The sequence below is a fragment of the Staurois parvus genome, unplaced genomic scaffold (genome assembly GCF_062004578.1).
Source record: "Staurois parvus isolate SC_StPar_1 unplaced genomic scaffold, SC_StPar_1.0 ptg000031l, whole genome shotgun sequence".
Taxonomy (NCBI): Eukaryota; Metazoa; Chordata; class Amphibia; order Anura; family Ranidae; genus Staurois; species Staurois parvus.
Genome location: NW_028317827.1, coordinates 13,801,527 through 13,826,068, shown reverse-complemented (window position 1 = coordinate 13,826,068; position 24,542 = coordinate 13,801,527). Strand labels below are relative to the sequence as shown.

Here is a 24,542-nt window from a genome sequence, read left to right as displayed (position 1 = left end):
TAACCAGATCTTCAGTATACTTCTTTCTTATTCAAATGCAACAAATAACATTGTTACAGGATTATATTTCCGAGTTTAATATGAGCTTGCTGGTATCAGGCTCCTGAAGTCACATTACAAATCAGTAGAGCTCCCTCTAGCTGCAGGCTAGTAATTGCATTATTGATGAGGTTTATTCATTTAATTGGAACAACATCATTACAAACAATGCGTCAGAAATGAAATTAAAATAGGGGATCCCCTATGATTAAGTTGGAAGTGACGAAACGCGTCAGAACGAGGATGTGCAGCGACCGGAAGTGACGCGGACTAGAACCAAAAGTGATGTGGGAGCATCAGAGATCGAAGGCCGGCAGTGGTGAGAGCACTGATCCGGCTTTCCTCATATTAAGAGTTTGTAAAGCTAAACATCTTTGGGCTATATTACCTATTTACATTTTGTAAGTAGCATTCTATTGTGGCAATAAAACCGTTCAGTTAGTACTGCACCATTTGGGGTTTTCTTGTCCTTTTATCTTCTATATGGTCTATTGTGAGTGGAGCATTGGGAGGAGGAATTTATGTACTGGAGATTAGGAACGTTTGTCCTGGGATTCTATTGTTGCAAGTTTAAGGAGAACATAATATCACAAGTGATCTGATCTAGCCCTTGGGAAATCCTTTATCAAAGCTCAGTGTGCCAACCATGAGAGTTGGATGTAACACTTTTTGGTGAGTGCACACCTGAGAGGGGAGCACTACACAGTTATATATAATTTATTTTAGTACAAGTTCTTTCACGTGGTGATTGTTTGACGGACTGAGTTATTTGGACTTTTTGCTTGGAAAAACATGAAATATTTATTATTTATTTCACACCATTAATATTGTTTAAGTGGACAATATTATTTATTATATATTATTCTTTATTCATTATTCACAATATTTTATATGCTATTTTATGATTATTTTGTACACTGATAATTGATTCATGCGCCACTTGAATACTTTTTTTAAAGTGTTTTTTTGCTCGTGTTTATTATATTTTAAAGTGGCAGTGTGGTGTTTATAAACTTACAGGATTTAGTAATGATATTTTATTTTTGTTTGCACATTTTAGCGCAGTTTGGTGGTCTCACATCTTATTTACTTTTATGTTTAGAAATGTATTTCCTTATTATGACAAGCACTATAAAAACAAAGAAATAATATTTAAGTTTTTTAGTTAGCTATGAATTATTGAATGTGGATATTATGCTAACTCTTATCCAGCAAGCAGCTGGAGCTCTAGGTTACTTTAATTGTTCCCTGCTACCTGCCATTGTTTAATAAATCTTGTTTATAGAGTGCAGTTATAAAAGTAAAATTGAGTTTAAAAAATTATTTAAAGAAATTACTTGCCTTTATTAGAATGTTCAAGGGAAGATTCAATGAGAGACATCTGTGCCTGAAAGACAGCTACTCTTGCTGTGCTGTTCCTTTAGCTAACTCATAGCGCTCTGGGAATCCTTTTGTCCTGTAATAAATATTTGTTTGTAAAACCAATAATGCATACATAGTAACAACGTTTCTTTCACAGGAGCATTCCGATAGAGTCCGTCTGTCTGTTTTTCAGACCGGACCCTCCACCCTCCTCTATGGAGCAGCGGATGTAAATGGAAACAATCTACCTACATCCAATCTGATCCAGCAAAAACTGACGGAAGGGGATCCATTGCCCTCCATCTGGCTGGATTGGATCAGAGGGCAGTAAGGTGTAAGCTGGTCCTGTTTACATCCGACTGCCCCTAGAGCAGAGTGGGCTGTGTCCGCTCTGCATAAGCGCAGTCATCTACCTGCTTTTCTCAGCTCAGCAGGGGATCAGCAGACAGATTCCTTGCTGAGAAAAACGGATCCAACCCATGTGAAAGGGGCCTTAAAAAAACTAACAAATACATCTCTGCACGTGTTCAGCCCTGTCAAGCTGCAGCATACTTGCACCTGCCACATAGACGTTGGCAAGCTGCAGGCTGTGGGGCTGGTTGCTGCACATGTGACTCCTGGGAGCACTAAAACACCAGGATGGCTATATGCCCTAGTGTGCAAGAGACCTTAGAGTTTGTAGCTACTTTAATTCCTTGTCCATTTATGTGTCTATATTTTTTTTTACAGATTCTGGCATTATATCAGACACACAAAAAAAATTTTCCCCAGCCTGCATTACTTCGTTCCTCAGGTTATTGTAAGCTGCACTGTACATGACTGGCAGTTGCCGTTTGGTTAGGGTGATTCTTTATGTAAAAGATCATCTACAGCCAACACAAAATGGACATCACCAGAGGAACTCAACGAAGTAAAGAAGTATATGAACAAGGAAGCAAAAATAATAAATGTCCAAGAGGACTTTCAAGGTTTAGTAATTGGTATTATTTTCTTACAGTAATGAATGATTATATTGAACATTGTAATTGGCAAGGCTGCCGAACCCATAAATGGTCATTGTTAAAATGCGATTTCATTGTTGCAACATCACTATATCACCTCAAGGAGGGCACACAATTCCTTCATGCAGGTCTTTTATCATGTAAAATCCTGGGTGATGTAATCATGCTGTAGTTTGCTTTTTCAGCTGTGTCAGTGATATCTCTGCCCATTAATGCTTCATTCATGTACAGCAGACAGCTTTGATTTTATAACAGTCTTTTGATAATGCTTTTAAATGCCAACTGCCTTCTGTAAAGGCTTTTCTCTTTATTGCACTCTCTTTATGACAGATCTTTATTTTTGTGTCCCACAAGATTAAAGCAGTATATATTTCCAAGACTTTCTGTGATACATGTATTTCCAAATGCTACTTTCAAGTCTTTTAATTGCTTAAAGGGTCAGTTCACTCAAAACTAACATTTCAGGTAGAAACAGAAAGTGTTAGGCATCCTAGAGGCATGACCTTTTTCCAGGGACTTAGGCTTTGGTTTCTTCTGCAGCTGTGATGAACAGTATGTTCCTTGTAGGGCCAGATTAAGGGCAACTGATGCCCTAAACACAACCCAACAATGGTGCCCCCCCCCCCCCCCATACGTTACATTACTTTTTTGGTTCGGGATTTAAAATGTTATCTACAGTCAAAGTGTAAATTCATACAGCCCTGGCCAAAAATATTGGCACCCCTGCATTTCTGTCAGATAACGCACCACCTCAGCCAGAAAATTGTTGCAATGTGGAATGTGTCAGATTTGGCTTTTTGTTTCTTCACTTTTTTGTGTCATACCAATACAAACAAAAGAAATAAACATGTAATTGCAACAATTTTCTGGCTGAGGTGGTGTGTTATCTGACAGAAATGCAGGGGTGCCAATATTTTTGGTCATGATGTATATTTTTTTTCACTTATTTTCTACTATATCTTACCTAGTTCTATTACTCTGAGTGATCTTTAAGTGAAGGTGAAGATCCCCACAAACTGAATTCTATGTGACACATTCATATTGCCCTGTAGTAGGCACTGCTGTGTCACACATTTCACAGAACCTGCCTTCTGAACTACAGAGGTGCTGATAGGAGGAGTTTCAGGAGGCGGAACCAGTACAGGAATCGTGGCTTGTACACAGCAAGGTACCATGGGATATGTAGTCCTTAGAAATGGAAAGTGAGGAGAAGCTGCAAAGCATGCAGGGAGTCCAGGAAGTTGTGGAAAAAGCCGCAGACAGGCAGAACTTACAACATGAAAGAAGATTTTTCAAGTAATCTTCTATTGCATTGTCAAATATAACTATTGTTTGTATTGTTATTACAATGCTGAAGTTATACAATGAAAGTGTATGCCTTTGGGGTCTCCTGAAAGTGCCAATACATTCTTAATTGCGGATCGCAAATGCAGTGGGTTTGCAGGCACCAGATTGCATAGTGCACAGTAACATGCGATTTGGTAAGGCACATTTGCAAAGCAGTGCATGCAATACTTTTTGTGCGTTCAGGTGCGATTTACAGCCTGTTCAAATGAATGGGCTTTTAATCACACAGGAATGGGGACCACCTTCCTGTCCAATTCTGACGCTAAGGGCTCATTCACACTTGACTTTATTTCTAACTCTTGCCAAACGCCCCTATAGCCTTTGACAGGTGTTAGACAGGCGTTTGGGAAGCGGTTTTAACGCTTCCCAAATGCTCCCAAAACACCCTATACGCGGTTTTGAGGTGATTGATAGGCGTTTGCCAAGCGTTAAAACCGAACCACAAACGCCTATAATGAAGTTAAATGGTATTAATGCTCCGCAACCGCGTCACAACTGCACCGCAAACGCCTGCCAGGCGCTTGCGGAGCGGCACCATAGACTTGAATGGGAGGTTTCAACTCCTCCTGACTCGACACGAGACCAGGGGCGGACTGACAACTCATGGGGCCCCCGGGCAATAGGGGATCATGGGGCCCCTGTGTCCTTGCCGAAACTCAAAAAAGCCTATGAAAAAGGTACCGGGGCATCTCATGGGGCCCCCTACTGACCCCAGGCCCTCGGGCAGTGCCCGAGTTCCAAATGGTCAGTCTGCCCCTGCACGAGACATCAGTTTTGCTGTGACGTAATGCGACGCGAAGCTAACGCTTCCGTGTGAACAGCATGTGCAGAATTTTCATAGGTGTTTGAGAAGCATTAAAAACGCTTCCCAAAAGCCTGTCGGACGCCTGCTGACAAAGCTAGTGTGAACATAGCCTAAAGCAGCAGTAAAGGACATGGTTTGTACCTGTTGATGAACACAGTGTACCTGTATTCAGCTACAGAAGAGATGACAGGAATGTCACAGGAAACGTTTGCCAATGTTTCCCCAGTTGCTCGTACTGCTGATGAGGAATAAGATTACAAAACAATTCCCTGCATCCGACACAAAGAACTGGCCAACTCCCAGCATGCTCTGCGTGCAGCTAACAGGATGCTTCAAAGCCCTCACAGATTCCACTACGCACACAAGATGCAGTTTGATTCTGACAAGTCACTCAGATTTTTTTTCTTTTTTCCCTCAACAGATATGTACTTTTCCATTCCATCTAATAAACGAATATATAAATGTGCATCTGCCTCACCCGCTATCTTAGAAATAACAATTGCTCTAATCATATAGAGATCTGTTTGGGGGCACTGTATATTTTCATTGTTAGAAAGAAAGCAGATATCGCACAGCCATATGGTATGGTTTGCAGCTCGGAAACATGGTTGCCATGACAACTGAGAAAGAACCAAATCAGGGCCTGCAACGGAGAAATGGATGACATCTGGTAGTAAGCTCACTGGCCGGTACAATGAAGTCTTCGGTGTATGCATCCTGAAATCCTGTGATATAACCATTTTTACATATATATACTGTATGCATATCATTATAAAAAGATGTTACAAATTGGCATATATAAAGCTGTCTTCTATCTATGGCTATTTTTGCATATTTACAATTCTCCTGCTTGAACGAATTTATTTATTACAGATACTTATATAGCGCTGTCAAATTACGCAGCGCTTTACATATATATTGTACATTCACATTGGTCCCTAACCCTCAAGGGGTGTACAATCTACAGTCCCTAACTCACATTCATACATACACATACTAGGGACAATTTAGACAGGATCCAATTACCCTCCTTGTCCTTGGAGTGTGGGAGGAAACCAGAGTACCTGAAGGAAACGCACGCAGGCACAGGGAGAACATGCAAACTCCAGGCAGGAGGTGCTGTGGCTGGGATTTGAACCAACGACCATAGTACTGCCAGGCAGAAGTGCTAACCATTTAGCCACTGTGCTGCCCAATTAATGTAAGTATATATGTGCCACACCTAGCCAATCCCTGTGGAAGCTACTACATGGTGGGGGCACAGCTACTACAGTCATCTTCAGTCACCTTAGTGAACACAGGAGGTCTATCATTTGGCACAGAAGCTATTCAGAGAAAACTTTGCATTTTGCAAAGCATTCTCTAATTGGGCGAGGTGGAGAGGCTGGATGCTTACATCACAATCACCACCTTGTACATCCAGAGAAAGCCTTGAATTCCTTGAAAAAATTCAAAGTGTTCTGTGAATGGTGCCCATGCCGAGTGAGCAATGCTCAAAGCTGTTCTAATGGCTGAAGGTTTTTTTTTTTGTTTTTTTGTTTCCAAAATAAAGTTTTATTGAATATATAAGATACGAGTTATACAGAGAATGGGGGTAGTGGATATAACAATCGGGAGAACATAAAGCAAAACAACCCCCATAACAATCAAATGTAGTAATCTCCACAGTTAACATCAAGAAAATACAATAATAGCACCATGTGTTAAATGGCAATTCAGTATCCAACATACAGGACGGCAAACTTTTCCTTTCTCTTCCCTTCCCTCCCTCCTCTCCCACCCCTTCCCCCCCTCCTTGAAAGTGAGGGGGGCCTAATTCCACGATTCAAACTCTTTCCAAAGTATGTATCAGTCCAATGTTTGCAAGTCAGCTGTAGTGACTAACACATGGTTAGGAGTATAAAAGTAGTCCACTTTACATAATAGTGAGTTTAATTTGTTGAGTCAAGAAACGTCTCTGTATTCGATTTGTCAGGGTGTAGGGCAATAATGCATCGAAGTGCAGTGTGGCAGAGTCGATAAAGATGTATTGTACGGAGACCAGTATATTGCCTGCAGTCTCAGCAAAGAAAGGAGGGGAATGAGGAGAGAAAAGGAAGAGAAAAAGAAGAAGAAAGAAAAAAAGAGAGAAGGGAAGGAAAAAAAGAAAAGGAGGGGTGTGGGAGGGTTAGAGGGCTGGGGTACCCTGATTGTATTAGTAGCGGTCTGTGTGTATCGTTCCATCACATCGTACTTTAATTGGGTATGGATGCGTGTAGGAAAGCTATGGCTGTGGGTAATATGGACTCATGTACAGTAGATCTGTAGTGTGTGCAGTACATTTTCTATCTTTTCAGCTTGTGATTGTGTATAAAGGACGGTATTCAGTCAGAGACTCAGAGAGCGTATATATCTGGGCATCCACCTGATGCCCTGTTCATTCATGCGGGGATTTTCATTTCCCAGATGTAGTCCTGAGAGGTTTGGAAATAGAGCTAGCATGCCTAAGTTGAAGTAAATTTCATAGGTGTGTCTTTTGACAGGTTTTTTATCTTCATGCATTTTATTAATGAAGGGAAAAAAACCTTCAGTGTGCAGCTCCCTCCTCAGTTTCTCGTAATACTTACCTGAGCCCAATCCCAATCTAGCAATGTGCACAAGAGCAGTGGTTCTCCCGGGTCCCTCTCTCCTCATTGGCTGAGACACAGCAGCTTTGACCATTGGCTCCCACTGCTGTCAATCACTGCCAGTAAGGAGGGAGCAGGGGTGGAGCCGAGCCACACTTTGTGTGTCTTAGTCCTCAAGCACACTTGACATTTTTACAGCGGCTGTTTTTGGCTTTTGATGTTTTTTTCTACAGCCAGTAAACCCCCCAGCATGTTATCCTATGTGTCCATGCACACATAGAATGTAATCAACGTTTTTTGACTGGGACGTTTTTTGGCTGGAAAAAAAACCCAGGACTAGTGGGTTTCTAGAGGAGATTTTTAGTTGTAAAAACGCTCTAATCCTGAAAAATGGTGAAAACATGGCAAAATGTGGTACAATGCCGCAAACTAGCGTTTTTGGCCTTTTTTTGACCAAAAATCGTGGCAAAACGCCGCTAAATGCTAATGCAAAAACGCTAAAAAAGCGGAACAATTCTTACATTTGACACAGCTAATGTTACCAGCGTTATTAAAAACGCCTAGTGTGCATGGGGCCTTATAGGGCACATAGCAGAGGGGCGGAGCCAGGAGCACCAACAGGGGACCCCAGAAGAGGAGGATCGGGCTGCACAGAGCAGGTAATATGAAATATTTGTTATTACAAAAATAAATCTGAACAATTACAATCACTTTAAGCAGCAGGGCAGCTACCCAGCATGGGATCTGGAAGCCGATGGCTATCACTGTAGTACAGTGATTTCTGCCTTCCACAGTGATCAGCCAGCTTTGGCACATGCATACTTACATTGGTCCAAGCTGGACCAATGTAATTATGCAAAAATCTCCATACCTGGAGGTCAACTTTAATAAAGAGTCATGTTAGTTGGGGAAGCAAAAAACAAAAATAGCCAACACTCCAAGTAGTAGAGGTCACTCCTAGAAGTAGAGATCACCTTGAGAAAGGAGACCTCTGTGTCTCCAAAACAGCAATATTTTCTATGGCATAAGTTATATTTTGCTACTAAAATCTCAGTAAAAATGTGAGTGCTAGACATTTTAAATATTGTTTTCATAGTGTCTCCATCAGATATAGACCCTTTATTAGGTTTGAAAGGTGAAGGCATGGGAAGAATGTTTAATTAGTATAGAAAGACTGTATACACTTTAATTAGTGTAAGACTGTATACATTTTGATTTTAATTAGTGTAGAAAGACTGTATACATTTTGATTATTCATCATATAGAAAATTTAATTTAACATGAATCTCTTAAAACAACTGGAACTTAGTATTTTGTAAAAAGCAATAAATAAGTAAAGGCTACCATCATCAGTGAAAAATGTATGTCGCAATCTCAAAATCTCCACTTTTTCTTTGATCAGTGAGGGTAACCAATCTTTAAAGGACTAATAGAGTGACTTAGGAAGTGACAGAGGGTGGTGCCAAAATTGACTTTTATATAACTTTTGCTGCCTGTATCTCTCAATCTACTGATCACTGTAACATGCAGTGTTCACAAATGTCACTTTATATAGCACTGACCCCCTAAGAGCTGCTGAATTTTTTAGCCCCCCCCCCCCCCCCAGCATTTCTATTGGTGATCTGGTCTACAATCCCATAAAACACTCTCCACCCACCAGCGGCAAAAGGATGACCAACATTCACAAGTATTGTGTCTTATTTTTCTCCTTCTCCAGCCAACACCACATCCTAGAAATTGGTCACGTGAAACAAATATTTATAATTCATAACATTGTATCTTCTTGCTTTATCAACTGGAGAACACTTCCCAGGAGCAGGCAGAAGAAAGCAAGGCTAGGCATAGAGGAAGCCTAATGAATCCAGATAACAGTATCATTCAGAGTTCAGGCTAACTACAGCCATGCAGAGCTCAGGCTAACTACAGCCATTCAGAGCTCAGGCTAACTACAGCCATTCAGAGCTCAGGCTAACTACAGCCATTCAGAGCTCAGGCTAACTACAGCCATTCAGAGCTCAGGCTAACTACAGCCATTCAGAGCTCAGGCTAACTACAGCCATTCAGAGCTCAGGCTAACTACAGCCATTCAGAGCTCAGGCTAACTACAGCCACTCAGAGCTCAGGCTAACTAAAGCCTAGCTGCCTACTAAATTTGGAATAGAGACCTTCCAGCTTATGGCATGGTCCCCATGTTTTTTGCTCCGTTTAGGCATCCTTCACATGGCCATCTAGTCACATGCACCAGATCCCAGCAGCAAGAATCAGCAACTGTTTTAGCCTATATAAACTGACAAGTTGACAGTGGCCACCACTGTTCAAATGTAGCTGGCACCACAGGGATATCTGCAGTTAGGGATGGATGTTAGCTGTGTCCATGCTTGGACATCTGTCCCTAACCCACCATTTCCTGATGATGACGAGAGTTGTATAGAACAGCTTGATCACTGTAATAAATGGAACAAACCTGCTACCTCCTGAATCTTCCACAGCTCCAAGACCCAGGTGCTCAGACTTGAAGGTCTCTGGAAAAACCTCGAAAGCTTAGACAATCATAGGAAAAAGCCGGCACCAAGTATATCGGCTAAAACATACATTATTTATTCACTACAGTGGATTGCAGCCATATGAAAATCCAACACATTTCGGCCATCAGGCATTAGCCATGACTAGGGCCTGGCAGCTGAAACATGTTGCCTTTTCATATGGCTGCAATCCACTGTTTTGAATAAAGAGTGCTGATTCACACATGTGCGTTGCAGATTGAAGCTCAAGTTTCTCAGCTAATTGACACAGTAGCTGTTCACTGGTTCCAGTCAGGTTTACATCAGGTTCAGGACAGCATCAGCTCAGGATGCTGTTCACAAATGTCAGGTTTAGAAACAGTTCCCATAGAAGTCAATAGCCTGTAATCTGCACCTGAATCAGACTGCACTGCTAAGAAATTGTACAGGACTTTTTTAAACCACACTGAATCCGCACCTCCAGTGCACCAGACATATGTGAACAGGCATTATGGGAAGCAATGTTATTTCATATGTCATGCGGATTAGATGCAGTTTGGATGGGCACTGAATGTTTTAGCTGATATACCGTGGTGCTGGCTTTTCCCTATGATTGTCCAAGCTCAGTCACTTGCTGGGAGTGTGCAGTGAGCATACTTCCAGCACAGAAATCTTGGCCATCCAAGGACACAAATGTTCAGCGTGTGGGCTCTTTGCCACCAAATATATGTGTTACGTGGGCAGAAAGAGGTAAACATATATATTTTTAAAAGGATCATATAATGAGTTACATTTCCCAATACATATGAAAATGCTGCCATTGCAGCTTTATGCCTCTTTTAGCTTAACATGGTGACTAACATGGAACAACTGACTGCAAAACAAGTCTGTACAAAATGATTTTAGTAAATCAGCCCTAAAAACCCTAGCCTGTGCTTTCTACAAATACTCAATCAGGTTCAGGGGGATTATAGTAAGGGCAGTGAAGGATGATTACTTAGTAAATCAATCCCATAAAGTTAAAGTAGGTGTTGGCTATGGAAGAGCACCATATACAGCATCTGTACATTTCCAAACTGCATCCCCCCGGGTGTTCGTGCAATCCCAGCAAGAGTCTGCAGTGAAAATGAATAAGCCTGTAGCATTTGACACGGCTAGGCCCTCATGTGTATTGAGCCATTTGGATCAATACATTATTTCAGGCACTGTGTCTAGGGAGCACTCATAGAGCTCCCCCCTTTCAATGACTTTGTGAAAGAAGCCTTCCTATGAAACATCTATTTTCTGGGTATGTACTCGATTTAAAGTCTGGATCTTTGCACTGCAGCACTTAATAAAGTTGTGGCCCATTGATTTAGTGCAATAACTGGAAATGCACATATTGCTGTACATAGCATATCGGTGTAAAATATGGGGAGCCATAAAGCATTACAATCCTTCCTTCTCTTCACCTATGCAGGGCATAACAATACCACCCTACATAAAGGTGCAATAAAAGGGCTTTGTCACAAAAGAAAGCACCTGTGTGATTTGGCTCTGATAGAAGCAGCACATTTCCATTTAATATATCCCATTCAAATTCTGGGACAGCATAGCAAAACCTGATATAATAGTCACTTCCAGGAACTAGGATTTGCTTTAAAGAGGCCCTTTTGGGCTTTGGGACAGTTTGATGTAATTTTTTTATTATTATTTTTATAAAACAAACATTTGATACAAACTGCACTAATGAGACTGGTGTAAGAGTATTGTATATTCTCAAAAGACAGAACTCAGCAGGGCATTTTGATTTTCAAACTATCGCTCTTAAAGTGTATGAGAAGGGATTAATTCAGCTTTGTGTGTAATGTGAGCTTCAGTTACTAAGTACTCTTAAAGTGATACTAACGGTATTAAACAAAATAACAAACATGTCAAACTTACCTGCTCAATGCAATGGTTTTGCACAGAACAGTCTCGATCCTCCTCTTCTCGGGTCCCCCACTGGTGCTCCTGGCTCCTCCCCACAGTTTGCTATGGGGGCACTCATACATGCTTGCTCCCGAGCCGGCATCATTTGTCAATAGACACACAGCACATGGCTCAGCCCGCCCTTTCCTCACTGAGTGTTATTGACAGCAGAAGGAGCCAATGACTCCCGCTGCTGTCACTGAGCCAATGAGGACGGAGAGAGCCAGGGGATCTGCTGCTCTCGTGCACATTGCAAAATCTAGATTGGGCTACGGTAAGTATGGGAAGGGGGGGCTGGGGGATGTTCCCTCATACATTGAATGCATGAAGTTAAAAAAACCTTCAGCCTTTTGGAACCATTTTCACAACCTTTTTTTTTAGCAAAACAGTTAAGAATTGCCCAGTAAACATGTTGGAAAAAGCCTAGAGCGCCATCTTCTGGCTGTAAATTTTAAGCATGAAATAGGTTTATGTATATATATATATATTTTTTTTTTGTAACATTAATTTTTTTAGTCCTGGCCATAATAAATAATTTACTGTAAATATATACAAGCTTCCTCTTGAAGCCATCTGAGTCACTACTCTACTATAACAACAAAGAAATGCTGTTATCAGTCTAATAGCCTTTATCATGAAGCCTTTACAATACAAAGAGGCAGTCTGACTACTATATACGTGTGGAATACCTGGAGCTAATGCACTTTCAATTCAGCATGGCTTTAGACCTGCGTGTACAAATACAGCAGCCTGATACTTTCCGACAGCTTGAACATGCATGCCTAGACAAAGGGGAATACATGCTCAATCTGCCCATGGAAAAGTCACTTTGTATTATCCTCCAGAAGCAGGCGTATTGAAGAACACAAATGTGAAAGCATCACTCCTATTATGTTACTGAGTGTTTAATAACTGTGTAACAGCTGAGCAAGGGATAAAAACATACAGTCTTGATGTAACAGAGGATGTGTCACTTGTCCTAAAAACACATCCAGCAGCAATGCATCACCTATGTAGCTTTGCGTTTGAATGATGCAGATATTGTCAATAAGATGCTCCTTACTGCATCATCTGTTCTTATAGGGGAATCCTAGGAGGTTTTTTTTAAATTAAATTAATTAGCTAGTTCCTGGATCAACCAGCGCCCCATCCCCCCCCCCCCCCATAAAAAAAAATAACTGATTTAATTGATAAGTGCAAGATCAGTATAAAGAATAGAGGATACACTTTATCATCAGGCTCTTTTTTACATTTCTAATGTTATCCATTAACAGAGTTACTGAACTAAATAGTAAAATAATACTCAAGACAAAAATAAACTATTAGATATAGTACAAAAGAACACATATTTTGCCATAATACATTCAATCCAGAGTTGCCTCCCACAGTACTTATTTCTGTCATTAGATGTCATCAGCTTTCTGGGTTGAATGACGAGTACCAATGTTCTAGATACTGCCTAGGCTGTCATTGACCTACCCCCAGCCTGTGGCTGGACAGTGAAGGTTATAACTTATGGCGCCTCTCCAAGCTATGAATGAAAGGAAAAGAATCACCTCACCAGCAAGAGAAAAAGGAAGCATGAGTCCAAGCGATTCAATACAAATGAAGGGATGGACGCTGCTTAACTGACCCCAGGAGTCCAAGGATGAGGAATGGCCTCAGCCGCCATTCTGGCTACGGCCTCTGATGCGATTCACCCCATTTACCGAGGTGAAAAAGACCTCTGTTACCAAGTCTCGGTGGATGGGGTGAAACATGTCAGAGGACATGGCCAGACTGGCAGCTGAGGCCATTCCTCAACATTGGACTCCTGGGGTCAGTTGAGCAGCATCCATCCCTTCATTTGGACAGTGAAGGAGAAGCAGCAGGGTGAGAAGTTAATTTTCTGCCACTATGCTTTCTACTCCTATCAGCATGAATTTTGTCAGCACATGAACTGATTGGCTCATTGTGTGGCTTCTTCTTCTCCCAATCTGAGCTCTGCTGTACAGGGAATAGAAGAGGCTGATGCCAGTTCAATTGCAGGTACTTACATTGCTTGCTTTTAGAAATATACAGAGCTGTGTTAATTTGTGTCTTTTATATCTACCTAGAGTTCAGTTTTAAACCAGATAACCATATCATCAAAATTGACATAATTGAATATTGGCCATTCATTACATATTTTAATCCCCAAATCTGCAAAAGACATTTCCCCACCTAATAAAAATTTGCTATTACGAATTAATAAACATTCCAAAGTTAATTTGCTCCAGGGAAGCAAAGAGAATTTCGAAACTTATTTAATTATGTTACTTTCATAATTACAAGATCCTCTAAACAAATAATGGACCTCCTATAGCTAGTATATATAAAGTACTATTGTGCTGCATGGTTAGGTACTATTTTTATAGCAATGTTAATGTTTCCAAGTATCAGTACATCTTTAATGTAGATATTTTAGCTTTTGATATAACAATTGTGAATTGTATATAAAAGTGCACTTTTCATTTTGTTTATTTTTTAAAATGTGATGTCAGTTTCCGAAAGCGGCATGATGACTTAAAGGTCCTTTCACAAGGGTGGTTTGTGTTCTGATCAGCAGGGGATCCACTTACAGATCCCCTGCTGATCAGAGCAGAGCAGGCGGATGACAGGTCAGTTTCCACTCAGTTTACGCAGAGCAGACCTGGACAGACCTTGCTATGTTCTATTGGTGGCTGGGAGTAAACAAACTCCGCTGTCTGTTTACACCTGGCTCCCCCCTATCTGGTGTGCCCAAACAGAACATAACACAGTCCTTCTGCATTTTTTTAGGTGGCTTGATCGGACCTGGAGGTAGGTGGGTGTAAACAGACACAAGTCCTTTTACACCTGCCGGTGTGCATAGGAATGCATAGACCATACAATCAGGTCCACCTGAGAAACTGACAGGTGGATTGCCCTAAGGAGTAAATCCCCTTTTGTTGATAGAAAAAAATCCCTGCTGGATGATCAACGTACATTGCAGGGATTGTAGCAGATTCCAACCTTTTGTTGTTCTGAAAAAAATGACTGCTAGTTTTACCATGTCTTTTGCAGACTGATTTCAAACAGGAGTAACTGGTTCACTATAATCACCTGCAGCACTTTCAGTATTCTTGTGAGAAAAGCTGCAGGGTGTGCATCCTTGCATTTTAGTGGTACCTACAATTTGACTTGTATCTTAATGCAGTCTTCTGGGAAAAATCAATGAGTTTCACAAGCAGGAAATTTCATTTCTAGGGGCACTCTGTATTAACATATATGCATGGTAATGCTAAACAATACTGTACACAAATGTGTACATTTATGTGCACATGAAAGCCTATTAATACAGAAGAGAGATCCATTCAAGCCTTTGCTTATCAGGATATAGAATGAATATTGTTGGACTTTAAGGAGTTAATATAGCAAACAAATACCATATACAGGACACCTCATACAGGACACCTCCAGGTTGCCATATTGCATTGAATTTTACTGAAAATTACCGCAGCTTCAGCTTGAAAAGGAAAGGTAATAATTAATGTTTGTGTAGCAATTGTGCATGCTATATTATTTTTCATTATTTGCGATATTTGTTTCCATGAAAGGGGAGTTATTCTTTAAAACTCTTGGCAGGCTAACAAAACGTAAAATATGGGTGCGCACCCTCCACCCTTGTATATATTTGGAATATAACTTAATTTAGTTTAGGGTGGAGGATTCCAAATTTTGGCTGACTTCCACCCTACCTATTTTGATAGTGTCTATAGGTCTAGTGAAGTTCCTCCCTCCTGCTTGCATCATCACATACGATGTAGAACCAATACTTTTATAAATACATACATTAGATCTAGATCCAGGGTTTTAGTGCTGGTAGTTTCTGGACTCCATTGATTGTGCATGGTCACAATATAATTTTTATAATTTAAAATAGACATTGAAGATGAGCAAACATGGAAACTGTGTGTAGCATCCTTCTAGTTAGGTTGGTAGTTAGGCTACGTAAATTGTTTTCCTTTACCTCTACTGTAATCAGTTGAGCACAATTTGATTTTTTTGGGCTGTTCTGTGGTTGTAGGTTTGACTGCTTCCCCCTGGGTCCTGGAATGTAATGGGCTGGGAGAGTCAAATAGGCAGCTTGAATATTTATGTGGTCCAAGCCAATCCCTGGGGGTGTGCCCAGTAGGTGGCTGGGGCAGTGTATAAATAGTCTGAGGCCTAGAGCAGAGGGTTTCTTGTCCAGGTAGAGAAGATTCCAGCCTGAAGGGCTGCTGCTCTTCTGGGCAGTCCAGCTGTGCATTCATTTGCTCATGGAGGTCCCAGCTGCGTTAGCTGGAGGGAGCTATTCTATTGAACTTTGCTGGAACTGATTGAGGAATTTCTTTTGGGGATCTGGTCTGGAGAATTCACAGGAGATATGTCTGGCTGATAATGGAAGGAGGCATCCAAATATCCAAGGAGATTTATGAGTACAAACAAGTGAGGGAGATCCCATGTAATATGTTCCCACTACTGCAGCTGTTCCCTCTCCCTATGACAGCAGTATGGGAAGAAGTTCCTTGAACCAGCTGTCACTGGCCCACATGGCTCCATCATTCATTCACAAAGTTATGTGAATGAATGAACTACAAGTCCCGAGAGCCTTTGTGGCTGTCGGCTTTTAGTTCTCAATGAACTACCACAGCACTGTTGAGTGCCGTGGTAGTTTATTGGTTCTTCCTGTCACAGTGTATCTGCTTGCCTGTACACTGACATGTTTAGCAGTCCTGCATGGCACCAGCAATCTGCTGATTGCTGGTGGAATGCTTCCCAGGCTCCAAAGAAAAATAGTAAATGCACATTATTTTACCTGCAAAAAAATGGGCATTTATTTATTTTTTCTAAAAAAGTTAACTTATCCTTTAAGAAATAGGATACCGCTAGACTGTTTACAGAACCTGAAGAGTGACTGCGACTGTGTGCCTAGCTGCTATTGCGCTAACCGGGGAAATAACCTTGTGACCAATTCAGCGGGCCCTTTAGGGGGTGAGAGCTATATGTAGAAGAGATTTTATGAGGGATAAAAGAAGCCAACATTTTGTGGACACCATGACAGGAAGCAAAGGGGAAATTCCTCATTCAAAAAAAAGACCTACCCAAAGCTAAAAATAAAATAGTTTTGGCTCTAGTTGGGTTTTCAATTAATCAATGGAAATCAACAAGAACATTCCCAGTAATACAATTTCCAGAGACAAATCTTTAAAATCTTAAATCGTCAATAGCAATTGTAGGTACTTGGCAGCTCTATATTTTCTGGTTGTCACTGCCAGCAGGAATGTAATGTTCTTGATTATACGGTATAGAAAAACACATTTTTGAGAAGGTCAATTATGTTGTCAACTACTTCACACATATAGCATTCTCACAAACAGGATAAAAATTGTGCATTAAAAGTCACATTGCATTACCCCCTGGTGCGGTAAAAAGTAGGAAATGTTATGCTTATCCGTTTAAACGCTCTTTAGAACAGACAAAGTTATAAAATCAGACCACTAGCCCCATAGGGTGCAGGGAATATTCAGTGCTACAGCATAAGTAACTGCCTATTTTGTGTTACTCTGGAGACTTGGATTTTATCACCATTGAACAGCCAAGCTTGGGCTGAAGAGTTTAGAATGGAGAAGAATCATAGAGTGCCTCAGGGCTTTATCACAAACTCCAATACATACAACTGTTATTCAATTTGATTATATTTTCCAGTTATGACCACTATTTAATTATTTGATATACTGTCATCTACCTTGCACATTTTAAAATCAACCTTATTTATAGTGATTATAAAGTTCATTGCATTAAAGGAAGAAACTGTTCCACTACCTATCCTACCCCCTGCTCGCCCTTGTCCCTAAACACATACAGGCTGCATGTCACTGCTCCAGCACTGTCTCTGGCTCCAGCACTGCTCCCTTAACTTTCTGCTTTCACAGGAGAGACTAAGGGCAGCCACAGGCTCCTGTGAGGAGGGAGCAGGGGTGTAGTTTACTGATGCTGTGTGTCTGCATGGAGACACACAGCCCGGCGTGGGCTACAGGAAGCACCCAGTGGAGGGAGAATCTGACAGCACCAGCAGGAAACTGCCAGAAAAGGAGGCAAGCAACCTTTCTATTTAATATCATTGCACAAAGTAGATATTACTTATTTTTTATTAAAAAAAAAATAGACATGTATATAGTCTTTAGTATCACTTTGAAATTAATATGATCTCGTCCAGAACATTTCTAAGGCAAAAATGGCACTAAACTGGAGTGCCTTGTAGTGCATGCTAGAACCTATTAGCCTTCCTTTCCCTGTGGAACCCCCTTGAATTCTAGGCCCAGACTGTGTATTAGGCCTTGACTTCTGCTTAGGTCAAGATGAATCCCCACCCCTCTTATCAATAACCCTTGCCCCATTTACTGTCAAATATCAGAACCTCGGTGACAAGTAGAGGCTCCAGTATTTGACAACTGAATGGCATAGTGGGGCATAGAAACAGCAGGGATGGGTAGGGGAACCTAGGATTACGCTGACCAAGCACTGTTGTTTTTTGTTCATTCAAACAGCATTCTTCATCCACACCGACAAAGTGGATGAAGGATTCCCCCTCCCCAAGGACATTGTATTCTGACAGCTGAGCCCACAGCATTAGCCCCACAGAATATGCAGACTCTATTAAAGTAGCATCCATGTATTATCCAAGTAGCACTACATATTTGCACTGAAAGTTGGATCAAAATTAGATTGCAGCAGTGTGAACCTAGCCTGCAGACCTTATCACCCAAGTAGTGTCCAAGTAGCATCCAAAAAGCACTACATAATTGCAAAGAAAGTCAGATCATAATCGCATCACAGCAGTGTGAACCTAGCTTAAACCTCATGCGACAACTATTACATTGGATTCTATCCCAAGGTTCTGATCTCATTTCATGAACACCTTATACCTATGGGCCTGCATTGATGGATATCTGTTTGCTTCACATAGATTTTACATTCCCATACAAGTCTATAGTAACGCAAAACCCACTTGAAACAGGTGAAATGCAGATCATAAGGAAATGAACTGCTGGTCAAATCCACCTGTCAGTGATCCCAGAAGCATATCAAACTGATGTCAAAATGATGCTATCAACACGAGCCCAAAGCTTGTTGGCTGTAGCAGTCATCGGTCAATATGGCCAGGTTTACATATATGGGGTGCATTACTGCTTGTGAGCATAGTAGTTATGCCTTGCAGTCCTGAGTTCCATAGCTCTTTTCTCAGCCAGTACAATATCTGCATGGAGTTTGCACTCCATTGCACAGTCCACAGACATGCTGGTGGGTTAATTGTCATCCATCAAAATTGTTCCTAATATGTGCAAATTGGCTATCCACGTGTTATACCATTCTGCATACCAGTCCCAAGCTGAACAATTGGGGAAGATTGAAGAAAGACCTGGTGACCTAAAAAAATTGTCACAAAAATCCTATGAAAAAGGTTTTCATTCGTATCAGACACGGTGTCCAAAGAACAGGCGCATAGACTCACCAAGAGTCAGATACGACCAAGCAGATGTACAGTATACATACATTACAGTATGCACCTTAAAGTGGTTGTAAACCCTTACATATACCCAGTGAAGTGACTGGCCTAAGGTAAATCCTCCTACATAAGTGGTACCTGTTTATCTACCATATTCTCTTCTCTGTTAAAAGTGTAAAATTTACACAAGATCTCTCTGCTCTGAAAAGCAGGGGGTGGAGAGCTGAAGTTACATCAGTGAGGAGAGCTCTGACAGCTGATTGGAGGGAAGGAACACACCCCCTGCACACAGCTCAAAGGAACAGAGCAGAGGCTGTCAATCACATGCTGTGCCCTCCCCTTTCACCATTTTTCTCCTGGTAACAGGAAAACTTGTCAGAAGTGACTCATGCTTTTAGCAGAGGAAGGATGCAGTAGAAAGAATAGACACTCAGTGCTTTTAACCTCCTTAGCGGTATTCCCGAGTGTAGCTCGGGGTAAAATTTCTATACCAAGAGCGGTAATCCCAAGCTACACTCGGGCTTACCATGCGGCGTTGCTCTGGGGGTCCCTGCAGCACTTACCTTGTCCTTCGCTCCCGTGATGTGTCCCCTGCAGCATCCCCGGCCATCTCCTCCAGCCGATGCCGGAATCCGGCTTCTGTGTTCCAGTCCCTGTGACGTCGGGACGTACGGGCGCCGGAACCGGCGGGAAATTTGAATTTTTTAAAGAATGTCATTTTTGCTGTCATTGCTGTTTCAATGCATTTCACATATATTTGGTCCCTACTGCTTTGTCCTGTGCCCTGCCTGCATTTTGAATGTTCTTTCTGCCTGGAAACTTAGAAAAGTCCATGGCGTCCAAAAAGCGTCCCTTTACGTCAAAAGCAGTTTTAGAACAGCGATAGTAAATCAGAACCACTTGCAGAATTGAGTGATAATGATTTGTGGGGAAATTCGTCATCAGACACTGAAAACGATTTTGCGACCTTGCTCAGCGATGTGCGAATTTGCCTCTGTATTTCAAATTTCAGTGTTTTTGGTTTGATTATATTATTGAATTAAATTTATTATTATTATATTATTATTTTTTATGATTATTTATTAAATTATAATTTATGATTTCGTGTTTCAAATTTTATCATATCCGGAATGTTTACTAGACTCTTGTTCGGACAGATTTCAGTGAGTTATTCCTAAAAATTACAGCCTACAATAAAAAACTACATATTTCCATGCAAAAAAATGGTACCGCTTTCAGCACAAAAAATCGAAAAGAATCATACCGCCAAGGAGGTTAATTGAGACAAGTACATACTATAGTGAGACATGCTTTGTTCATATTTCATGTCTGAGGTTTACAGCCACTTTAATCTGTGCTGTGTCACCGCACCATAACGGACCTAAATATCAAGGGGAAGAGATAGAATCCCTATTTGGTGACCTTGTTATGGAGATTCCATCACCTCCTGCCAACGCGAACCAACAAGACCCAGCAGGAGCTGCCTTTGACACCTTAGGATTTCCCCTCACCTCCTGCTCCACAGACAACTGTCACTTTTTAAAATCCCTTTCACTTCCTGTCTTTAGAGTGAAAAATCCTCCCGGCAGGGACACAAATGGCAGACAAAAAGCTCAACATTATTCCAGTATTTTCTCTGGAAATCCACTTTAAGAACTAACATTTACTTTGCATTCAAATATTCTTTTTTTGTTTAATGAAACAGTCTTTGTGCAGTTTCTCTTAATTACCTGTCTATATATTACACTGACTGTAATGCCTGTGTACGAGGGATGCTTGTTGCTATGACAGCAGTTTCAGTATTCACAGACAGTCATGTGACCTTTATCTACGAGAAAGAAGGCACAGCTCCTAGCTTGGCTATCATGTGCTAGAAATCACTAAACCCAATTTTGCTCATATAGTTATTTTACTGCCAATTTTTGCATTGAATTCAATATATTCAGTAGTGTGTACCTGCATCAAAGCTGAATTTCAGCGTATTAAATAAACAGTCTGGTTGAGCTACTAAAAAGGTAAGATACACTATATTGTCAAAAGTATTGGGCCAGCCCTCCAAATCATTGGATTCAGGTGTTCCAATCCCCTCCATGGCCACAGGTGTATAAAATCAATCACCTAGGCATGCAGACTGCTTCTACAAACATTTGTGAAAGAATGGGTCGCTCTCAGGAGCTTAGGGAATTCAAGTGCGGTACCGTGATAGGTTGCCACCTCTGCAGTAAGTCCATCAATGAAATTTCCTTGCTACTAAATATTCCACGGTCAACTGTTAGTGGTATTATAACAAAGTAGAAGCAACTGGGAACAACAACAACTCAGCCGCAAAGTGGTAGGCTACGTAAAATCACAGAGCGGGTCAGCGCATGCTGAAGCTCACAGTGCATAGAAGTCACCAACTGTCTGCAGAGTCAATAAGCTAAAGACTTCCAAACTTCATGTGGCCTTCAGATTAGCACAACAACAGTGCATAGAGAGCTTTATGGAATGGGTTTCCATTGCCAAGCAGCTGCATCCAAGCCTTACATCACCAAGTGCAATGCAAAGCGTCAGATGTAGTGGTGTAAAGCATGCTGCCACTGGACTCTAGTGTTCTCTGGAGTGACCAATCATGCTTCTCTGTCTCGCAATCCGATAGACATGTCTGGGTTTGATGGTTGCCAGGAGAACGGTACTTGCCTGACTGCATTGTGCCAAGTTTATAGTTTGGTGGTGGGGGGATTATGATGTGGGGTTGTTTTTCAGGGGTTGGGCTTGGCCCCTTAGTTCCAGTGAAGGGAACTCATAAGGCATCAGCATACCAAAACATTTGGACAATTTCATGCTCCCAACTTTGTGGGAACAGTTTGGGGATGCCCCTTCCTGTTCCAACATGACTGCGCACCAGTGCAGAAAGCAAGGTCCATAAAGATATGGATGAGCGAGTTTGGGGTGGAGGAACTTGACTGGCCTGCATAGAGTCCTGATCACAACCCAATAGAACACCTTTGGAATGAACTACTGCGAGCCAGGCCTTCTCATCCGACATCAGTGTCTGACCTCACAAATGTGCTTCTGGAAGAATGGTCAAACATTCCCATTCCTCGTGCATTTGTGTATAGTAATCCACTCATGATCATCTGGATCCGAATGATTATCTCAGAGGATCATCTGTTACACGTCAGCACGTCAGGTGATCAGCAGACCTCACTCTCTGGTTCCAGGGACATCACATCCGATAATAGGGACCAGTCATGGACATGTGGTATAATTAGCAGGAATCCACCTTGGGGGCTCGTTAAAAAACGAGCCAGAAAGAAATCTCTTAAATTCGTATTTCAGGACTGCACTTCCGGTCCCGTCCGTCTAGGGCCTAGGCGATGACGTGTTAAGGCGATTCACAAAACGTCTTCTGGGATGATCATCCCAGGAGACGTTGCGAATCTCCTTAACACATCACAATTTTATTGCGCTTCTGGTTAGTGCAATATTATACAAAAGCTTCCAGTCATCTGAGTCACGGAATTCACTTTTATTGATCTGATAATCTTACATTTGGACTTTATTTATTTATTTATTTGTCACTGTCACACTTTATGTTGTATTATTACACGTCATATTTGGACGATACCACTACCACCGTATAGCGCTCCACAGCGCATTCACTATTTTTATATATATATATGTGTTCACACATATATATATATATTTATCAGTTCATCATTTCCTTAGCGCTGCATTTCTATATTGCATATTTATTGAAAGGGTCTGAGGTTTCACCTTAATGCTAGCGGCTTATTTTACCTAGCGCTCGTTGACTTTTATCCTTGTCCCAATACTTTTTGCAATATAGTGTATGTTCACTTAGCAAGGGAAATTTTCATTTAACTTGATGAATAAGGTAACGCTGTGCTCACATGCAAACAGCTATTTTTTTTTCTTCCCTTGACCTTCATTGGGTGTTCTTTGACAAGTGAATTTTCATCACATGCATTAACCCTTTTGCTGTCAGAGCTGTTTTTGCTTATTTCTTCACATATGTTTAAAAAAAAATCATTTCAGGCCTGAAGATTAGTTAAAACCCGCAAATATTACATATTTTTTTAAAACAGAGACAATGGAGAAAAAAATAGAGAATAAAATAGTGGTAGTTCCAATTTATTATGTAACACTATATTAGCTCAATGGTTTACGAAATGCAAAACTTCAGTTAAAAATACACTAAAGTTAAATCATAAACTTACCCATAACAATGTGATAAAAATAATGTTCTTTAGCAAGAAACATACATTTCATATTAATAATTATGCTACTAAAATCAGTCTCTTCTTGCCAGAGGCTGACATTTTGCTGCAGCCCAGAGCCCCTGAGCAGCAGTAAATCTTTAGTCTGTCAGCAGATCTGCCTCTACAAAGTCGTCACAGTGTCTAAAAATAGAGAGCAACTGAACATGTACAGAGCAAGGTGAGATGGTGGGGTTGATTTACTAAAGGCAAATAGGCTGTGCAGTGCAATTGCAGTTGCTCTAGATCTGAGGGGAACATGCAAGGAAAATAAAAAAAACAACATTTTTGCTTGTACATGATTGGGAGAAAGAAATCAGTAGAGCTTCACCTCATTTCAGAGCTTCCCTTCAGACATAAAGCAACTGCACTTGCAGTGCACCACATATTTACCTTTAGTAAATCAACTCCAGTGTATTCCTGGATTTTAAACAGTATAGGCACCTATATTTAATGTTCTATATAGCTATACCTGCAGAAGGGGCCAGCCTGAAGTGATCTAGCAGGACTTCATTTTCTGACTAAAGTTCCACTTTAATTTTAGTGCAAACAAACTCAATAAATTATTCACTTTGATGGTGAAATATAAAAGATAAAGTTGTGCCAAGTATATAGATACCCAACATGTAAAGGCTTGAAAGTGTTTGAAACCGCAAACTACCCTATATTTTCCATAGACAATGCTTAGAAAGCTCCTGCAGGTCATCAGTTACCTGTGAATAATGGGCCAGGAATTATTGCTCTCACTCTGGCATGTGCGGTGATATGTAATGTGCTTCGCAAGCAAAGTTTTCATTCCCAACACACTTATTTACATTTGTACATGCATGTTTATGGGGTGCAGGGGTTCAAACATTTTTTGGGGAGGGTTAGTGTTTGGGTGTGACTTTCATTTTTTACACATGGCTTGGTGAGTTAGGACTGTCTTAACCTTACTGAACACCTTTGGGATGAATTAGCATGCGGGCCTGGGCATGTACAGTATGTGTAAAATCCAACAGTAACCAGAAATCGGCACTCATATCTCTCTTGCTGCACTCAAAATGGAATCCTGCACTTGCTGAGGTGCCGCCCTTGGTAGATCGGGGAAGTTTGATACTAGTAGAAAAGAACAAAACAGGGCACACTCTCTTCATGCATT

The 24,542-nt window shown here is 41.1% G+C and overlaps 1 protein-coding gene across 2 annotated transcripts in view; it reads right to left on the bottom strand.

Annotated features, from left to right (window-relative positions):
• CSRNP3 (cysteine and serine rich nuclear protein 3) overlaps positions 1-24,542 on the bottom strand; it is a 143,682-nt gene that overhangs the window by 108,424 nt on the left and 10,716 nt on the right. Inside the window, exon 2 of one of the 2 annotated variants that reach the window (XM_089660206.1) lies at positions 1,381-1,495. The exons of the other annotated variant lie outside the window; for it this stretch is intronic. Coding sequence (XP_089516332.1) covers positions 1,381-1,420 — 40 coding nt within the window. The 5' untranslated portion in view covers positions 1,421-1,495. The remainder of the gene's footprint in view (positions 1-1,380; positions 1,496-24,542) is intronic. 2 annotated transcript variants of the gene reach the window in all.